The sequence below is a fragment of the Ornithodoros turicata genome, unplaced genomic scaffold (genome assembly GCF_037126465.1).
Source record: "Ornithodoros turicata isolate Travis unplaced genomic scaffold, ASM3712646v1 ctg00000850.1, whole genome shotgun sequence".
NCBI lineage: Eukaryota > Metazoa > Arthropoda > Arachnida > Ixodida > Argasidae > Ornithodoros > Ornithodoros turicata.
Window position 1 is genome coordinate 676540 of NW_026999405.1, and position 20987 is coordinate 697526.

The 20987-nt window shown below is 45.7% G+C and overlaps 1 protein-coding gene across 1 annotated transcript; it reads right to left on the reverse strand.

Moving 5' to 3' along the window:
• Window positions 1–10198: 10198 nt before the first annotated feature.
• Window positions 10199–10986, reverse strand: LOC135375300 (uncharacterized). Its single transcript, XM_064608038.1, has 4 exons — window positions 10856–10986; window positions 10518–10739; window positions 10336–10450; window positions 10199–10280 (listed from the first exon to the last, which is right to left on the reverse strand). The coding sequence occupies exons 1-4, from the start codon at window positions 10875–10877 to the stop codon at window positions 10199–10201; spliced, it is 441 nt and encodes a 146-aa protein (XP_064464108.1). The 5' UTR covers window positions 10878–10986.
• Between the last annotated feature and the right edge of the window lie 10001 nt (window positions 10987–20987).

Genomic DNA, 20987 nt, shown 5'->3' on the forward strand with positions numbered 1-20987 from the left:
AAAATATATGGTATTTAGGCCATATCGTAAGACTGTTTCGTTAACAGATTTTAATATAGTTATTGCCGGAACAACAGTTGAACGTGTCGACACCATTAAATACCTTGGTGTAATTTTGGACTCCCACTTGCACTGGAAGCCACATATAGAAAATGTATGCACTAAATTATCAAGAGCAAATGGAGCACTGTTCAGAGCACGTCGACTGTTCCCAACTGCTGTCCTGAAAAGTCTGTATTTTGTGCTCATCCAATGTCATTTGCTGTACTGTGTAGAATCGTGGGGGCACACGTATCAATCTTATCTTAAACCGGTTGAGGTCTTGCAGAATAGAGCAGTTCGCATTATATCCAATACATATAACAGACAATCTTATTCATGCATATATAAGACGTTACACATTTTACCTTTCAATTTACTACGCTTTGAGCGAACTGTGTTAATGGTTAATTTTTGTATAATAAATGAGGGAATAATTGATGGTATCAAGTTAGTTTCCGTTACTCGCACAAGCCGTACTGTATTGGAACATCACTTTATTGTACAGTGTTTCTCAAACATATATGGTAAGCGCCTTCTCCAACACCAAGGGGTCATAAAGTGGAATTCCTTGCCCCTTGATGTCGTTGTAGCCAAACACTTCAAATTAGCCGTCCGGAGGTTTCTGTTCGATTCTTATTGAATATATCGTTATAGTGATGTCAGTAAGAAGGATTGATGACATATATCTATATTTTTGTTATTGTGTAATCTTAGCGCTTGTATAAATGTGTTTCCTCAGCCAATCTTTTTTTTCTTAATGTAACTGCCGCGTTTGAATAACTAAACGTTGAAAAATATTATCGGATCGCACTAGCTTGTAGCTATGATCCGACTGGTATATAGTGCCTTACCATGTATATTACGATGTTGTCAGTTCAATAAAAAAATAAAAAAAATTCTGTAAAAAAAAAACAAAAAAAAACGCTAGGTTGACTTGGGAAATTTTGAAGTTCAGTTAAAGAAATTCAATTTCTTCTAATTAAAATCAAATGAAAATATTTTTCCAAGATGCAAATTCAATTGCCACACAAGTGCCGTTTACCCCGTATTTTTCCGTCGCCCCGTTTTTTTATAAAGTCCGAATGACACGTTTTTTGAAACACCCTGTATATGCCGCACTTCTCAATCTCTAACTCCATGTCCCGCAGTGCCCTCCTTCAGGTTAGGTTAGGTTGGGTTAGATTAGGTTAGGGTTCGCTCCTTCTTGCCGTGAAGTACTTCCGACGCCCTTACGGATAAGGGAAGTAGAATAGTGCGACCGAGGTACCTCAGTAATGGAAAACCTGAAACGGTGCACTTCAAACGAATGTCACCTCTCTGGATAATAATTTGAAGCACGCAGATGAAGGATTCATCTCATATCTAAAATGAACATGAAGGAAGATTGCCAGCAATTCTGCTCTTTCTGTTTCTCGAAAGAAAGAAAAACAGCTTCATAAAAAAAATACATCTTAGTGAATTATGAAAATTAGAATGTCGAAATACCTTGCAGATAAGGTTTACCTCCACTCGCATACCGTAAATGCGAAACTCATGTACAGGTAGTCCTATAGTTGTTTTATTTTAAAAATTCTGTATTAAAAAGGGCTACGACCACGAAGTATGCATTTGTGGCACGTTCCCGCCTATTTTGTGTGTGTGTGCGTTTCAGCTTGGACAATTTTTTATAAAAAAAGCCACGAGAGCACGTCATTTTCACAGTTGAGTTCTACGGTCAGGTGCATATCTTTTCCAAGAAAGACTATAACGACTAATAAGGATGACTAATTAATGAAATTCATTAATTAACTCTTTAATTAGGACGTCTTCAACAAAAGCCAGATACCGATATGGGAGACTGCCCTAGTTGAAATCCACACCGCGTTTAAAAATTTTGAAACACACACGTGTATTAAAATATCCATCCCTGAATTTTGACATGCAAATGGGCCGAAACCGAAACCGTGGCAACCACATTTGGGGTGGTGGTCTTCACGGTACGAGATCTGTATACAGGGTGTCCCAGAAAACGTGTCATTGAATTATAATTAAAAAAAACTACGCCACCTAGAATCATGCGGTCAACAGCATTTGTTCTTATTAGGTTTTTGCCACCTCCTAATGTGAATGTCATGTACTCAAAGTTTAATTATGTAAATATTTGCGAACTGAACTCGAAAATTTGCCGAGTAACGGTCACTTTTTTACCCCACCAATATGAAGAGCGTGCCGAATTCACTCAAATTCATGATAATTCACAGTGATATTCACGAGCTATCTCATCGGAAAAAATAGCCGAATATCATGCTTTTCGGATCACCGGACCATAGCGCGCGATGACTTTTTGAGCGCAATCGCCCTCAGTGCGGCGAAAGGAGGTTCCGAAGCCAGCCCACAGAGAGATAGTAGACAAAGTAACAGTTCCTAAAATTGGGAGAGGGAAAGCATTATTCCAGCGAAAGTCGGACATGATAAGCCGTGCCTGTTTTATCTCTTTCTGCGATGTCGGGGAGGGCTGGGTTTCCAACCTCCTTTCGTCGGACTGACAAAGGTTGCGCTGAAAAATTCATCGTGCGCTATTCTGTGCGACCTCCGTAGAGCATGATGTTCGGCTATTTTTTCCGATGGGATAGCTCCTGAATATCGCTGTCAATTATCACTAATTTGACTAAATTAGACACGCTCTTCACATTGGTGGGTGTAAAAAAGTGACCTTCACTAAGCAAATTTCCGACTTACGACGATGTGGTAACATCCACATATATAAAGTTTTAGTCGACGGAGATTTGCTGTTTTTGTACAACCTTCATTCTACATTTCTTTTGTCTCACTTAGCATGCCTGAAGAAATGTTCTGATCTTCATCAAGATGACAGGTCATTGTTCGATCTGCAGCATTATTGTTCCTGTAATCTTTTCACCAACAGAGAATACAAAAGTGAACAAATGGTAAAATATAACTAGCTCGTTAAATTCAAAAGGGAAAGACAAAACTGTTTATACTTCTCTCGTTTATTTTGTTGCAGGTTTTACAACTCTATCAAGTACGTCTAAACATCAGAGGGCAGGAAGTCCTACTCTGTTTCCTAAATCCCTGGACAATAAAAAAGAAAGATATAGTTTGAGTTGTGACAAAACGTTGCTTCTGCTCTTATATTATATTTCAATCAAATGCTATGATGCATTTGTAGTGTACACTGAAGCAAGTTTCAATTTGCAGGGCTGTCAAAATACTTTACAAAACTATTAAAACAAAAAATTACAGTAACAGAGAACTTATGCAATAAATTATTTAGCCATTTTGGAGTACTATGCACACCAATGGTGCATGGTTAACTTTGAACCCAGATCAAGGGTTAATAATACTTGAAGTCAGCCCTCAAGTCCTTCTTTACAAATGTTAGTTGGTGACGTGATAATGAATCAGATACAAGTACTCCGTTTGGCAAAACAGAGTTAAGTGTTAAATCCCAATCTTGGTTCAATTATTAGTTGACAAGGATGCAACCCGAGGCAGGGAAATAAACAACAAACAACAATTTCCTCAGTCCTGTTGTTTATTTCCCTGCCTCGGGTTGCATCCTTGTCATCATGAACCAGCTTGTCTGCGCCCTCTCTCTGTTGTCGATTAGTTGACATCTGGAAACGTGGTCACTAAGAAGTATACTAAAAGGTTATGAACACAGCTCAGCTGAATGACACTGATGAAAATTATCTTACCTACTCCTCACATATACAATTGAGGCATGAGTATAACCTACAAATACATCTATGCCCACAGGTTATTTAACCCTCCAGGAACAAACTAGTAATTATAATATGCTGTGACAGCAAACAAAAAGCAATGAGAAAAGCTTGCAGCAAACAAGAAATGAAAATCTGCTGATAACATTTCTACAGGTCAACGCACTGATGGGAAAGCATCCCTAATAGCATGCCAGTGGGGGTACTTTCTATTGTATTTTCTCGGATCATATCCCTATTGTCAATGGCCGACAGGTGGTATAACGGAATTTCCTGCAGAAATAAGGGTTTTCCGTCCAGTTTGCTGTTCAAGTAGCGCGTGAAGACAACACGGCGCCGCCGTGTATGTTGCCATGCTCTTCGGTTTCTCGGATGTATGTAAAAGACACTTGCAGTACTTCGGTGTCAAGGCACAGTATTTCGAAATATTCGTTAGTTCTGATGCAATCGTCTGTCTGCTTTTCACACGCATTCTCTACCTCTCGGCAGCAAAAACCGTAGTATCCATCCGTAGTATCCGTCGGTTTGCATTTCACACATGAACACCTGCACGACGAAAAACCAGCGCTTGTTTCGGCTTACACAAGTGCTTCTCCCTGATACATGGAAATTTCACAAAGCAGTCCATGTTCACGGCACGGTGAGCTACTGCTGAAGACGAGTGTGACTCCGACTAATCTCTGGACGAGGAATCTTCTGCTGCGAAGAACACACTTTCCAGCACGCTAACGCACGAACAACAGTTCTGTGTGAGCGACAGTTCTCGAATGTGAAATTCATGCGCACTCATGTTCAAGAGGCTCGACATTCTCGACGTAGAAAGTGGTCACAAATGCCCACTGCCATTTTCGTTTTCGCCGGATTAGCGCCCGGAAGTGCGCGTATTACATGCGTCCTCGACAGATGGCGCGGGGTCATGCAATTGTTGACAGACTGCTCGGTTTCCTACTAGGTCCCTGGACATGCAATTATGGAAAATTCGATTACAGAAAAACTACAGCGACTTCAGCGGAGTTCTTTGATATTCGAACTTTTGAAGGGTCAAGCTTTTCGCTGAACATAAAGTTTCGATAGGTTTGTATTCACTTTTCGGTCCCTTTAAAATGGGGGAAGTGGCCCTGGGTTGCAACACAATACTGCGTGCGCCGTGCCAACAGGCAGCCGAATGAAAAGGCAAGCGATGGCGCGCTAGGTCACGTGCGCTAAGATGGCGGCGCCCAGATAACTCTGCTGTAAACAGGTTATATAATAAGTGACACAAAAAAGGCGTGCTCCGAATCTTAAGTGCTAACCCTACCATTCGTGACATTGATTGGCGCAGAGCGTGGAATGCGGTCAAGTTCTGCGGTTACCTCACAGTTCGAGACTGGGAGGTACCCGGGTTCGAATCCCGGTGCCGGCTGTGCTGTCTGGGGTCTGGGGACGCTTTCAGACATATGTCGGGTCAGTTCCTCTACAAGTCGGCCCAGGACGCACATTCCCGTAACGTTGCCCACCTCTGTGAGGCCTTTCACCACCACCACCTGTTATTACAGTGTTGTGGTACGGGCCCTTAAAGGTGAAAGCGGTAAAAAAATCGCACAGCCCCGAATGCGTGTGCTGTGTGCACACCCGCATTGTGCCCGCTCCAACAGTGCATTTCTACGGATAAATAGCAAAACTGCTCGGACGAAACTAGCTCTAGCGTACGCCCTAAACCTAACATCATAAAATTTAAACCTAAAACCTAGGAGCCCTAAAACGATGGCCCAGACCTGCTTGCAATGCCAGTGACAAGTAAGTAGGGTAAGGTGGGGCAAGATGAGACAGAAATCTGCAATTGAATATGAAATTTTTATTTTTCGTGTTTTTCAAGAAAAAAACTAGCAGTAGGCATATTCTCAGGGGTCTAGAACTCCTGACCCGTAAATGGAGAATGGGCTTAACCGATCTAAAATAAGCGCAGAACAAGAAATTCAAAAATGCAGATTGTCTCATCTTGCCCCAGACATCGCGTGGAGCAAGATGAGACACGCCGTGATAATGAGCTATACAAATTGGTTTTTGCGATCCAAGCAGGCAAAGTAAAGCCCGTACGTCCCTACGCAACTCCCTTGAGCCCACCGCCCACATGATATGCACTAAAACCACACAGGAACGGTACTACTATTTTGCACTGCCGTTCTTTGCAAACACGACACCGCAAGTCTGTTGTGTCGCTGGTCGCTCGCTTTTGTGTGCGTTTATGCTATGCTCGAAAAGCCTAGGCAATATGCAAAACAGAAATCTCTGATGAACACGCATAAAGCAACCTAATAGTTGGCTTATCGGTTTCTAAATTACATTAAATTTAAATTGCATTAAATCTATATTACATTACATTGAAATTGCATTAAATTTAAATTACATTGAATTGTCGCTCTTGCCCGTGCACATCATTATTATGAATTATCGGATGAATTATTTTTTTTCTCGAACACCGGGTAACCAGGGCCCATACTTGCATATATCTAGATCAATTAAGGAATAAAGAAATATGATGGAACTTACATTGACGAAATAAGCCTGCGAAACGCTTCTGCACAGATGACAGAAAAAGGAATGCAGAAAATCGCACCTTTTTTTGCCTGTCGTTACACTCCAGGCGGAAGTAACCGATTGTTTTTCTCTTGAACGCAAACAGCAATCCGGACAATTCTCACGTGCAATAAAGCGGACATGCAGAGCCACATATGAGTAAGGTTTCATGCGCATGGAGCAGCGAGTCACTGAGACAGGCGGCGTCGACCAAAAAATGTCGTGTCATGCCCCGTGTCTCATCCTGCCCCCCCCCGCCCCCTCCCCAGTCAATATCTTACACTTTACTTGCCTGCACTCCCAAATTTTATTCCAATGCCGAACCAAAAAGTCATTTTAATGCGATGCTTTATACTGTAGGCAGCAATGATATTTTATTTCTTTTCTAAATTCGCCGGTTGAAAAACGTGAAACCCGCTGCGACAGACTACAACGCCGTCAATGGGCGCGTTAAGCAGGCTCCCGAGCGCCATAATCCGGGTTCTCATGCAGGGCCGGCGATAGGTGTGGGGGGCGAGTAAGGCGACCGGCTTAGTCCCCGCAGTTGCATAGGCCCCGCGCACGAAGCCCTCAACGAGGGATTATTTTTTTAAATATCAAGTATGCACTTAATCGTGTGAAACAGGCCCCTCGATGTGCCTTTGCCTGAGGCACCGCACACCCCTAGCACCGGCTCTGTTCTCAGGGGAACGTATCCTTGGTGTCCTTTGTGCATATTGCGTTTGTGAGGCTATCCGGAGGCCGAGCGCCACAGCCGCTGAGCGCGCGCCACCTATCGAGCTTTCTTCTGTCGTCTGCTTTTAAGTAAACACAGCAGTAGACCATAGCAGTCCTGTGTAATCGTATCACTATTTACCACCGATATCCGATGATTCCGAAAACACAAAGAGCACGAGCGGTTGCAACGTGTTGCAACGCTTGCGCCATTTCGAAATTCAGTACACCGGAACACGCGTCACGCTCCGGAGCTGACCTCGCTCTTTCCCAGAGTTCCCAGAGTTTCTCCGGCTCCGAAGAAGGGGTGCCCAGGGTGCACCCGGGAACGTGCACCGGAAGTCACTCTGGAGGTGTTAAGTGATCCCCTCAAAGAGGGAACGTTCCCGGAGCACGAACCTAACGCGCCCAATGCTCTCCCGACGGGAGGCCGGAAGAAAACAAGAACCTGACGCAACTTCCGTTGATCTCCTGATTGGTTGAGCACGTGCGGAATCCGCCAAAAAGCGTGCACAGCGCGGTCGACGAAAAGCGGCCGCCCCGCGCCGCGCTAGCTTTTCCGCGCACATTCTCCGCATGTGGGTACGCGGCTTAATTATGTAAGGCCGCGTACCCACATGCGGAGAATCTGCGCGGAAACGCGAACGCGGCGCGGAAAACTCTTGCTGCTGTGCGGGAAAAGCCACCTTCGCTTGCCGCTTATTGGCGATGCGCAGTGCACGATTTTTAGCGGCATCCGCACATTATCTGCCAATCAGACGTTGGCGGATGTCGCGTCACACTGTTTTCGTTCCGGTCTCCCATGTGGTCTGGAGCACATTGATGAGCACGTCCTCCTGTTGACGACGCTATCAGCATGGCGTAGCGAAGTGAACGCTTTCCAACGGGCGATTTTATTGCAGAAATCAGATCATACCCGTGCTTGTACGATAAATCAATGCCAACGTACAAGGATACGGTGCGAAAGAGGAGTATTTGGTCCGAAATCGGACTAAAATTTGGCATTAACGGACAGTAAGAAAAATTGTTCTGTGTGGCTGGTGTCAGATGATATAGTTAAAAACGAAAATGTTATAGGAAAGGAGTGTGAAAGGAAATGAAAGAACTGTGTGAAAGGTCGTTGTGTTAAGCATCAAAGAAGCGGTGCTGGAGCACCAAGCTGGAAGGATTAAGATTTAGTGAAAGGCTTAATTGGAGTTTCAGGGAGTATCCCTCAAAGGTAAGAGATACACAACCGTAAACACAGAAAAGAAAACGACACTGCTGACGGGTTTGTGCAGTGCACAACCCAATTATACAGGCTAAGAAATGCATTCATCCAGAAACTCATTGCTGAACTTGTTTCAGCATCACAACAAACATCCCGGAACGTAGCAGGTATGTTAATATGCAGACAGAATTGTCCTTCCTAGACAGAGCAGATAGGAAATGCACAAGAAAGTTTCTTTCACAATTTTGCAATGTACAAATATTCATGCTCTAAATATATAGAGTACCTCTGCCGCATCAAGCTGTTCCAGCCCCAGCACTAGCACAGCAGTGGGAGTTCTCAATTCGATGCGAGTTGGAGATTTTGGATGTTGCCCAGGTTTGCAAAACAAGAACGCATCACGCAGGATTCATATGTGAATGTATTGCACATCACCTTTCACAGAAATGACAATCACTCTTACTACTTTTTTGACACACCTCGAACATAATATGCTTAAATGTTGAGACATGATTCCACAACAAAACAAAAGAGCTGTAGCACTAATCCAACTATTTACATGGCAACCACTGGGGAAGAACATTTGTAAAACGTTGTGTGATTATCCAGGTATGAAGATGAACAGTATGAGAAGGTGTTCGTGCAGCCTGGTGCCGTTCTGCTATCATCACAGGAAGCAAGCGTCGCCGAGTGAGTGTGTTCTTGGGTGCTCGTTATTCACCTGCATGGCCGGAATAATTAGCAATAACAAACAACGTTGGGCTAGTTGGTAAGCATACGACATGGTAGAAAGCGCACAAAGACACGGACTATCAGAAGACGACAACACCATCGCAACTCACAACTCAATTTTAATGTCACCAAAAGACACAATCGGGCACATCGCGACGCCACCTACGGAAGCAAACTCATCCCAAAGAGAGATAAGTGGCCTCCATGCGCTGCTATCAAGGAAGAAAATCTCCCTCTCCGATAATGTTACCGACGACTGACTGACGCACTTAACGCCCATCTTACTGATAGCATAGGCCTCTACTATTTCTCTAGTCAAGGCATGAGATGACACTGCAACAACTACAGTGTCTTGAAAAATCGGGTTGCACCCATATCTACTACAATGCAGCGCAAGATGAACCAGAGGGTACCACCCTCTGGTTCATCTTGCGCTGCATTGTAGTAGATGTGGGTGCAACCCGATTTTCTTCCTTGATAGCAGCGCATGGAGGCCACTTATCTCTGTTTGGGATGACCCTAATTGAGGCTGTTGCTTCCGTAGGGTGGCGTCGCGATGTGCCCGATTGTGTCTTTTGGTCGCATTAAAATTGAGTTGTGAGTTGCGCTGGTGTTGTCGTCTTCTACTAGTCCGTGTCTTTGTGCGCTTTCTACCACGTCGGAATAATTAGTATGCTTGAATCCATATGATGCTTGAATTCGATGCTTGACGCAGGGTGCCTTCAGCTGCACAAAAAAGGCCACAGGAAAGCTGTAGTGCAACAGGCAGGTATGTACAACAAATTGTGCTATACAGTTCCATTTAAATTGCAAGAAATTAATCCACGCCTCAGCGCTTCCAGCAAAGTTTTGCTTGTTCTTACTTCCAGGAACAAGAAATCAAAACCAAGCAACCCAATTGACGAATCTATAGAGACGTTCTTAGATGCCTGTTCTCCTAAACTGCAGAGCATAGAAGCCGACAAAGATGAAAGCTATTACGTCTGTCAGTTTTTAGCTATGCGCCTGCGCGAACTAGACAAATCACAAAGAAGAGAGGCATTCCACAAGATAGAGGAAACCATGTATGAATTGGAGCTCAGGAGTGGCAATTTTTGAGACATACTTATTACGTACTTCTGTCCTCTTTATGTGTCTCAGTGTTCTGCATAAACTAGATCTGTTACAATATCCAAGTGGATAAAGTGGATGTATCTGGTTTGTCAATAAAAATTACCTGGATTTATATGTGGTTATCTTGCCACGGCACTTTCCCCTCTGTTGAAAAGTACAGTGCAAGTCTGTCACGCACTTCTGCAGCTGTCCTGTAATTAGATTAGTTCACGTGTTACACACTCTGATTATTTTGAATTCACTGACCTTTTTGAGTGACAGCCTACTCCTCCGAGGTCGTGCAGCGATACCAGCTGGCTGCCATCCCTTCGCCATGCGCCTTCACGTACATTTCCCATCGAGTCTTCGTAGTCAGTGTATCCTGAAATTGTAACAGCACCCTTGCCCTAGGAAGAATATTTCTTTTAGCTGAAGAAATATATTCGCACCTGGTGGGTTGTACAGCATGGAGGATGCAGGCGATGTCTTTAACACAAAGTTGTGGAGGACGACGCAGGCTTTTATGATACTCTCCACATTTTCCGGCTTTGCCTTAAATGGTCGTCTCAGTATTCTCCAACGACTGGCTAAGATGCCGAAAGAATTCTCTATGAGCCGTCTCGCTCGAGACAGCCGATAGTTGAATGCCTTTTGTTCATAACCACACGCAGCTGAAATGTCAGGGGATGTTGCATTCATCACATCACGTAATCTTTATGCAAAATATGGTGGGACACAGTCTAAGAATGTGTAACCAAAACACATTTTTGTTCGTTGATCTACATACCTCTTCTTGAGTATGGCCTCATTAAAGACGTTGAGAGGGGAAAGGCCTCGTCCCCAACTATACAGTGATGAATTGGCCTAGCCGACCCAACATTCCTTGGTCCAGGGATTACAAATTAATTGTTCTGGAGCACTTGCAACAGCCGTGACCGAGAAAAGATGCCTGCATCGCTTTCACCTCCGAGGTGCCCCATGTCCACATATGTAAAGCTGCAACGAAGAGCAGAGTAGAGACACTTAGCCCATTGAAGAGAAAATTGGGTCCGTTTTTACCGGTACTGCGCATCACAGAGAGCGAGGAGCACGACACTAAATGTCCCCTTGTACACTGTAAACTTTTTCACACCTTTAAAGGTGTGCGCTATGCACATTCAACCTGGTTGCGTAACATTGCATCTCCAGGATGATATTTTACAAAATTCTGAAAGCATTACTAAAGATCAAGTGTCAGTGCAAATCTTGCTTTCATTATGTATTGGATATCGTAGGTACGAGGTATGCATATATGCATCGCTACCGATAATCGAGCACGCGCCAGTGTCTACAATACTGTTCAACAATGTTGAGATGTTGCAAGACTGAATTTTTGGAGGACAGACAACACTCGAGTAAAGAAAAATTGTGCGAAACCGTGCTCCGTTATGATGTTACCAAAATTACACCGAAAAAGGCGTACGCCATGCACGTTATTACACCTTTAAAGGTGTGAAAAGATTTAGAGTGTAGTTATAATTTCTGGAGCCCGAGTTGGCAGGGCTCTCAATCATCACGTGTTTGCCATCTATGCAGCCGATGCAGTTAGCAAAATTCCACCTTCTCTTCATATCCAATGCAATCTGAATGAAGTTGAGTACTAAACTGAAGAATGAATGAGTACTAAAATCAGCATTTCTTGCACAATTCTACATGCATGCATGGTACAATAAATTGATTCATATTACCTGTCTCCACTCTTCAGTTGTTGAGGAAAAAGCAAGGTACTCCCCTTGAAAGCAATTCCATATTGCTTCCCACGTATCACGTACGATCCTGCCAACTGTGGTTCGTCCTACAAGGAAGTTGAACGAGGTGCTTCGGAAAGTGTCTTCGTTGGCGAGGAACCTACATAAAGGACACATCTCATATGCTCTGACAGGACATAACTGTCATGCTCTGTCTTTATGTCGATATATAACCTTGAGTTTGGGGACAAAAGAGACAACCACGCACATGAAACTTAGAAGCAGCACTGGCTTTGAGTTTCGTGTGCATGGTTGTCTCTTGTTGTCCCCAAACTCAGGGTTATTTATCTGCATTGTGCCTCACACCAGCACGCTTGCCTTATCATCATGTCTGTCTTTTCTGTGTCTAAAACCAATTACACAACGTCCCAAACATCCTGATGATATGACTGAAGTTTTCACGGCACACAAACAACGAAACCCCCAAAGTCACCGAGAGTAATTTTCACGTTAGGTGCCTTGCTCCACAATACCACAATAGTCCTACACATCGTGGTTGTCATCATTGCCAAATATTTTATGCTGATTTGTAGAACTCAAACATGCCTGAGAGTCAGCGCCAATCGTTCACTTGCAGGAATCGCTCTCCTCCACCGTGCGTCCATCCGTTCGATGCTGCCTCGAACTAGCCCAGCAAAGTGTCAAATGCAGCAGGCGTCATTCGAAGGAAGCTAGTTGATGTGAAAAGAGAACGCCGTGTTTATAATCACGAGCGCTAGCAACTGAAACTTGTGGAAACCTACGTTCCCACAACCTCGGGGCGTCAGCCCGTCCGTTCCGTGCGCGAAGGAACAACCAGCACAAAAGCAGATTCAAACGAACATACCAGGTTTATTCACCTTCAAACAGTCGAGTAACCAGAGCAACGAGCACTTCTTGGGGTGATTTTACCCCGGCCAAGAATGACCTACAAGGCCAGGCTGCCTGCCTTAAATAAGAAAAAGGTCACGCCCCCGAGTTCGTAGCACGGGATGCCGGCATATCTGCCAGATAAGAAATCTGCCACAATCTTCCCCTCCCCTCCCCCCACTACAAGTCCATGAGGTCATCAAGGAGATCCTTTTCTGGGGCCGGCGGAGGTGGTGGCCCCAGAGGTGGAGGAGGACCCTGTGGTTTAGCAAGTCCGTGAGCCAACCCAGGATCGGCTAGCAACTCTGGCCTAAGCAGTCTGATAGTGGCGAGAGCAGCGTTGACATCATTCGTTGTGCGGGCGGCCTCGGTCCGGGCTTGGTGGAGGGAGCCCCGTCTATGTGTAGTTCGGTGCACCCCGGGGACCAAGCAGACTGGGCACAAAAGCCTTCTTTCTTCTGCCGTCAGTGGCTGAAGCGGGTCGATAGGGTGTCGTTCGGCAAGAGTGTGGCCCAGAAATGGAGCTGGTGTCCGTGCCAAGTCGTCAACCCTTAGTGGTCGGGGCTTGCTGTTCCAGCGCGAGCACGACGCCCAGGTAACGGGCTGTCCGTTGTGAATTATAGTCCAAGTGGCCACAGAGTGACCCTGCGGGGCAGGACCGGAACTGAGACGAGGGTCCCTACGAGAGGCGGAGCGGGAGGCGGAACGGCCAGGAGAGGCACGAGACTCCAGAGTCCTCCACTGTCGACGATGTTGCTGCATCTGCGAGAGAAGAAAGAGGGAAACGGTAAGAAGGCAGCTTCAAACCGTGGGCGCCTGAGAAGGCACCCCCCTAGAACAGACAACGGAAAACTGTGAAACAGAAATCACTAATAAAGCACTAAATCACAAGATGGAGATAGTGGCAGCTACGTGCGCCGCCTGCGGGGACGCAAGTCGTAACGACTGGACACAGGTCCGGGAACGGGATACAGGTCCAGGTCTTGGAGGAAGGGTGGTTGCAAATCGGGCTCCTCTCCGTCAGGATCTCGGAGGTGGTAAGACTTCAAGTCCGAGATGTGAACTGGCCCAGTCTCTTAGCCGGTGTCGCAGCGGCGAAGCCTGTAAGTGAGGCCGGAGGAGCACGCACTTACCTCGAACGGGACATCCCACCTATCTGCAAGTCAAGCTGCAAAGCCTCGTGACGCATCACTTAGCGGGTGAGTCCGTCGAATGACGAGGTCACCAACGCTGTAGGTGAGGTCCCGACGTCCACGGTTTTACTGGTAAGCCTGGTCCAACCTTGCGACGTCCAGGTTCTCCCGAGCCGTCTGAGCTGCAATGTCCAGTCGACTCCAGAGGTCCTCAGCAAACCTTGAATAAGGACACCGGGTAGCACCATCCCGGAGGCCCAGAGCATTCTCCACAGGAAAAGGGGCTCTCGTCCCAAGTTTAGGAACGCCGGGGCGAACCCTGTAAATCTGTTGACCGTCGTCCGTGTAGCGAACGCCAGTTCAGCCAGGCTAAGATCCCAATCACGGTGGTGCTGACTAGTAAAAGCAACCAACATCATTTTCGGGTTCTGATTAACACGTTCGGTAATGTTAGCCTGAGGGTGATACGAGGAAGTCTTCTTATGCTGAATGCCTAAGACAGCGCAAGAATCTGAGAACACCTTACTTGTAAAGTAGGTTGCGTTGTCGGTGATCAGCTGTGCGGGAAACCCGGACCGCCAAAAGGTGTCGAGTAGTCTTTCTCACACTCTCTGGGAAGTCAGCGCCCTGAGAGGAAACTGCTCAATCCATTTCGTGAAATGATCAGTAACCACGAACAAATACTGGTTACCTCTAGGACTACGGGGAAATAGTTCCATCACATCTGCCAGGGTCTATTGCTCTGAACAGGCTGTAAGCGTCCAGGGGGAAACCACCACGAGGTTTTGCTCTCTGGCATACGGGACAAGTACGAACATACTTTGTTACATCCTGCCTCATTCCTGGCCATGTCGCAACACGACACAACTTTTCATAAGTTTTCCTGCCACTGCTGTGACCTGCCAAGGCCGAGTCATGAAAGTAACGTATGAAAGACTTACGCAACTTCCGTGGCACCACGACTCTGAACGGGGATGAAGCGTCGTCCTCATCCGCCTGGGGCATGTATCTGAACAGGATGCCATCCTCGCCCAGCAGATTGAAGTCGTGCCGTCCGTCAGTCGTCCCGGTGTCCGCTAGGCCTTGCTCAGCTATCCACTGCGACACCCGCTGACAAAAGCCGTCCGCTCTCTGAGCGTCTAGGAGCTGCTCTCTGCACACGACCGTGCCCCAAGCCGAAGATACGTCTCGTGCCATTTGTGCTGCTGCCAGAAGTTGAGAAGGCGCCTCGGTGCCTTCCTCTTCTCCTCCGGGCAGTGATTTTGTTTCGTGGATTTCGAAGATGTTCGAGCCATGGACGAACGCCTGAATGAAAGGTAAGCAGACAAACGTATGATGCATGTCAGTGATCAGACGTTTAATAATGTCGCACAACTGTGTGCATGGAGGTACGCCTTGTCCCGTATTACATCACTTGCTGCCGGTTATCAGTCATGATCTGGTTGATGATTCTGCGTGGCCTTACTTGTTGCGTTTTGTTCCGCTATTTGACTCTGTCTGATGTTTAAATCAAGTCGGAATAAAATGACGCTATAGGTTCAATCGACTCGTATGGGTACGACCGTCACTTTAATCCTAATGACATTGCAGGGTATGAACTGCTTACGCTACTCAGCTAAGTTGGAATGGTAGACAAGCTGTCCTATTCCAGCCGAAACTCCATCGTCATTTATGATTGTTTTCACATACTGAAGTCCTCTGGCGAGTCAAAATATCACACCATTTCAAGAACAGACCATCTCCTATAACATATTAAAAATCTGCTGGCGTATTTATTCTTAAACGGGAAAAAACTCTAAAAAAACTAAACGGGAAGAAAAGCATCCGCTCTGTGGGGTACCATAAAATTTTTTCTTTCACTGCTTGCTGTGGATCTTACTCCGCAAACTGACCAGGCGTCAAAACGTGACGTAACAGTCTTTGGAAACCTTTTCTTAAGGTCTCGCGCGCACTTCTCCCACAACAGAAAGTAAAAAAAAAATCTTTATTTCACTTGAAGTAGACGTTATTGCTGCACATACCTGAACAGAAGATATAGGCTCAAAGTAACAGTACCCGCCAGTGTCATGGATGTCTGGATGCCCTGGATGTCATGCCTCATTGTGCTTCACGTGCAGTGATTTCTTCTCCAACCGTATGTCCTCGGCGGTGAGCCCCAACGTATGCACTCTCATCCAGTTTTCTTTCATCCAGAGGAACGGGTGTGCGGGTGTCATAATATCTACATTCAATAGGGGGATGCAAGCTAACCCTAGAGCTGCCTACCTTTTAAACCGTACTGCCACAGACGTCACATTGCCGTTTACCACGGGATGAGGCGAAAAGTGCTACGTGGACAAATTCACGCTTGTAGAGGCAAAGGTTAGCAATTGTATTTCCTGTTGTTCTATTGAGACGCGCTATAAGAGAATTAGTACAGTTTACCAACCAGTTTACCAGTTAGAGTTGATCCAACGCTCGCTTTCCGCATGCCACGAAACACCTCTCGTCAAGATGCTGCATTAATCCACCGAATGCGACTCGATGTGGCCTTTACCGCTCAGTGGCGTTGCCGCTTGAGACAAGTTGACTCTCCCACCTGCTGCCACTGTGGTGCTCTTGAGGATCTGAAGCATATTCTTCTTCATTGCCCCCACTGCCAACCTTCCCGAACCGCACTCTCCGAGTCCCTTAGTCAGTTGGACTCTCGCCCCTTATCCCTATCGAAATTGCTTGGTCCCTGGCCCAATCCAGCCCAGCAACGATCTGCGCTCAAAGCACTTTTGACATTTCTGGACACCATCGGACTTGGCTCGTTATTGTGAACGAGCTCCTTATTTTATTCCCCACCTCCCCAGCAGCAATGGGGTAGAGTATCGCCTCTGGCGATGAACCTCCCCACTCTCCATCTCAAAATAAAGATTGCTTACGGAGATTGCTCTAAATAAACAAGTGGCGAATGGTGTGTACCGTAACTACCGTAACATTCTCATAACTCATGAGTCAGGCAACCAGAAACGACGACGAAGCTGGTACGAAGAGGCGGCTATGTGTACTCGCTGTAGAACTAACAGTAGAAGGCGAACTTCCTTCAAAGTGTGGTAATGGTACAGTGCTGGACAAAAGTTTACGGAACACGCTCCCGCGCATTACCTAAGTTGCCTAGGTTACCTAAGTACATGTCTGAAAGTTCGGACAATCCCATTCGCTGCTATAGCGTGTCACTCGGAGGAAGGAATGCACTGGAACTTTATTCCAGCACTGTACCTTACCATGATCTCACTTGTCTCGCGACGTAAGCCACAATTATTATTACTGTACCTTACAGATGGGATGTGAATGCGCTGACGTTTTTTTTTTTTTTCCCCGCCTGGGAAAATACACACGTGTCGACTTTCAAAATGTTATGAAAGAGGGTGTTGTCCACAAAGGCACATTTATTTTACTTCCTAGAAGACTCCATGACAGGCAAGCCTGAGGGATGGGCAAAGACATATAAACAAAGCACAACACGATGGCTGAAAAGCCTCAAACGCTCAAAAGCTTTTAAGCCATAGTGTTGTGTTTTGTTTATGTGTTTTTAACAATTGCACAGGCTTCCCTGTCATGGAGTTTATCCACCAGCTGGCCTGCATCTACGCCATTCTGTCTGTTCCTAGAAGACCTCCAGCTAACGAATGAACTGCAGCAGAGTATTGTGACGGTTTTTGTTTTTCTGTTTGAAGGAAAAAAAAAACACCTGTAGATTTTGATACGTTATGTGGGAGAGGATCTGTCCTACAAATGGCGCGACTTCTGTCACTTCCTAGACGCCCTCAGGTATGCGGAAATACTATCTGAAAAGTGTCATCTTCAATTTTTTTTCGTGAAGCGAACCTCCATATAGTAGTTTATGAACATAAATAATATCCGGCTCCTGAAATAATTCTAAATTGCCATAAAATTATCGTAAACTTGACCAATGCGCTCCGTTCTTAAGCTCCTATACGACATCACAGGATTTATTCTCGTTCCGGTCTTCGGGAAGCTAGATGGACCCTTTCCCTCTAACACCGAACAAAGACAGCGCAGAAATGCCGTCTGTATGCGTCAGAAGGGATGAATGGCGCGGAATGGATAACACTTTTTCATGTTTGGGCCAAGTTCGAGGAGGCCCCCATTGCTCAAGAAAGCAAAGTCCCGAGGAAAAACGTTTATATCCTACACTCTTAAAAATGAACTTCACCACATAGCACGCTCCTAGACAACCACCATCCCGAATTACAACGTTCTCGCCCCTGATTTGTTGAAAACGGGAGGAGGAGCCTATTTTGTGTCGTGCATAATGGCACAAAATACGCTCCTCCTCCCGTTTTCAACAAATCTAGGGCGAGAACGTTGTCATTCGGGGTGATGGTTGGCTAGGAGCATGCTATGTGGTGAAGTTCATTTTTAAGAGTTTACATGCACACCCATAAGTACGAATTACGCATACAATTTGCAATGTAAAGGATAAATGAAATGTATATATACATTGTATATATCTTGAAAAGTTGGAGTTGGGCCGGACGGCTACGTAATTATAGTTGAAATAAATGGGAGACAGAAGACGAAAGTAGGGGAAGTAACAAAAAAGGGTTTAGTAAAACTTAGAAATTATAAAAGTTAGGGAGGATGTCAACGTTACGCGGAAGCTCCGCCTTCTTCGTCACGAAATAGATAATGGCCACATAGCTCGTGGCCACATTTAGCTATTTCGTCCCGAAGAAGGCGGAGCTTCCGCCGTAACGTAGACATCCTCCCTAACTTTTATAATTTTTAAGTTTTACTAAACTCTTTTTTGTTACTTCCTCTACTTTCGTCTTCTGTCTCCCATTTATGTCAACTACATTGTATATATATATATACATATATTATATACTTATATATATACGTACAATACAATATTCGCATGCATTTTTGTCAGCGAAATATAAGATGGTCGAGCTGCGCCTCTGGATTGTTTCGGCTGGAACGGCTCAGCTGCTCTTTCGGTTGAGTATTCGCAAACACAACGTTCGTCAAGTACGTGTGTGGTAGAGCGTACAATCTTATCGCGAGATTCAGACAGCAAAGGTGAAAGGAACGAGAGGAATTTCTGCAGGTGCGCGATATAGTTTTGCTTACTGTTCGGAGTCGAATTTGTCAGCTATTTAAGTGAAAACTACAGCTGCTCCGATGAAAGTTTAAAGCAAATATAATGTGGAATAGCCACCATGTTTTAGGACACCATCATATAGAACTTGGATTTGTCATGACATGCATCAGCGTCATCTTCTCAGTTATTCTCAGTATACTTCAGTTCTTCATACTTTTCTGCTCTTCAGCACTGCTAAAACCTGGATGGTGGCGACCTTCTACGTTCGCCCGCAAAAATTGAAAGCCCGCCCCGGATTGGCGGTCAGGCGTCACGCGACACTGAACTACGCGTAACGCATTTGTCACAGGTTGCTAATCACTATTACAATCTGTTTTGAAGAATAAAAGCCACTCTTGGAAATTGCGGTGTAAACATTTGTAACGTGTGAGAGCCGTTCTGGAATATCTGCGCGATGTGCGCCACCTGTCGGCGTTCCTCTCTCTTCGCGTCGTCTGCTCCTCTGTCATTAACGATCACGGAGTGAGTAGAGTGACCAGAAGATGGAAGTCGTGAAAGCCGCTTGGTATCATTTCTGTGTGCAAAACCTCGCATTCAGGAGATTTCTATGGATGTCCCATTTACGTTCTAGTGTTCCGGGATCAGGGGCGGATCCAGGATTTCTCTGAGGAGGGGCTGCAGCCATGGACAGCATACTATAGACACGCGATCTAGGGTCAATTAAACACTATGTGAAGGCAGAAATTGAGGAGGGGGTCAGGACCTCTGGAACCCCCTTCTAGATCCGCCCTTGTCCGGGATGCATAGCCGAGCCCCTTCGTCGATGAAGCGCACGTTGCAGCTGCACTCTAAAAACAGAACTTCACCGCATAGCACGTAGTGCGCCAATCATTGTCGCGAACGATAGGGTCATCGCTTCTGATTCGAGGAGGGGGGGGGGCGTACGCCTTTTTGTGGCAATTACCATATAGCCAATTTCCCACAAAAAGGCGTATGCCACTCTCTCTCCTTGAATCAGAAGCGATAACGCTATCATTCGTGGTAGTGGTTGGCTATGCAGTGTGCTATGCGGTGAAGCTCTGTATTTAGAGTGTGGTCACGACCTGCCAAATAACATAACTAGCCTACACTCTTAAAAATGAACTTCACCACATAGCACGCTCCTAGCCAACCATCACCCCGAATGACAACGTTCTCGCCCTCGATTTGTTGAAAACGGGAGGCGGAGCCTATTTTGTGCCATTATGCACGGCACAAAATAGGCTCCTTCTCCCTGTTTTCAACGAATCAGGGGCGAGAACGTTGTCATTCGGGGTGATGGTTGGCTAGGAGCGTGCTATGTGGTGAAGTTCATTTCTAAGCGTGTAGTTGTTCGAGATCGCAATAGATCGCCCGCGCCGTCGCCTCACGAATGCAGCATCTTGGGGTCCACAAATTTTGCTTGGCGCAGCAGTTTATTAAAATTAGAATGCCCAAAGATATACTCAATGTACAGCAGAGCTATTACGTATCTGAAGCGCCGAAACTTTCAGAAAATCACACAATTTTCATAGGGTGTATTCGCATGACGTCAAACGAAAGCGCTTGGCCGCAATCGTGGTGGCCACTTTTACAGAGCAGCTGCCGAGATTATCTAAGGTTTGCTCGAAAACGAAGCCTAGAATTCTAGAATTGTGTGTTGAAATCCAGTCGCGTCCATCCCCTTCTTTTATCCCGAAGACATATCGTCATTGTCGTTCTCACGTTTTCTTTTGCTAAAACTATGGTTGCCGCATGGAAAAATCGCGCAGTTTGTCATCTTCCAATACACTCTTAAAAATGAACTTCACCACATAGCACGCTCCTAGCCAACCATCATCCCGAATGACAACGTTCTCGCCCTTGATTTGATGAAAACGAGAGGCGGAGCCTATTTTGTGCCATTATGTACGGCACAACATAGGCTCCGCCTCTCGTTTTCAACAAATCGGGGGCGAGAACGTTATCAATCGGGATGATGGTTGGCTAGGAGCATGCCACATTACAACGTGACGTAGGTGAATACACTCAATAGGT

What these genes read in the sequence shown, in the direction of transcription:
- LOC135375300 (XM_064608038.1), bottom strand. Translation starts at nt 10,877, where the DNA reads ATGAGGCCATACTCAAGAAGAG. An exon ending in GAGGCCATACTCAAGAAGAG is followed by an intron (nt 10,740 to 10,855) that starts GTATGTAGATCA and finishes CTGACATTTCAG; the next exon opens with CTGCGTGTGGTTATGAACAA. An exon ending in GTAGGCTGTCACTCAAAAAG is followed by an intron (nt 10,281 to 10,335) that starts GTCAGTGAATTC and finishes ATCTAATTACAG; the next exon opens with GACAGCTGCAGAAGTGCGTG.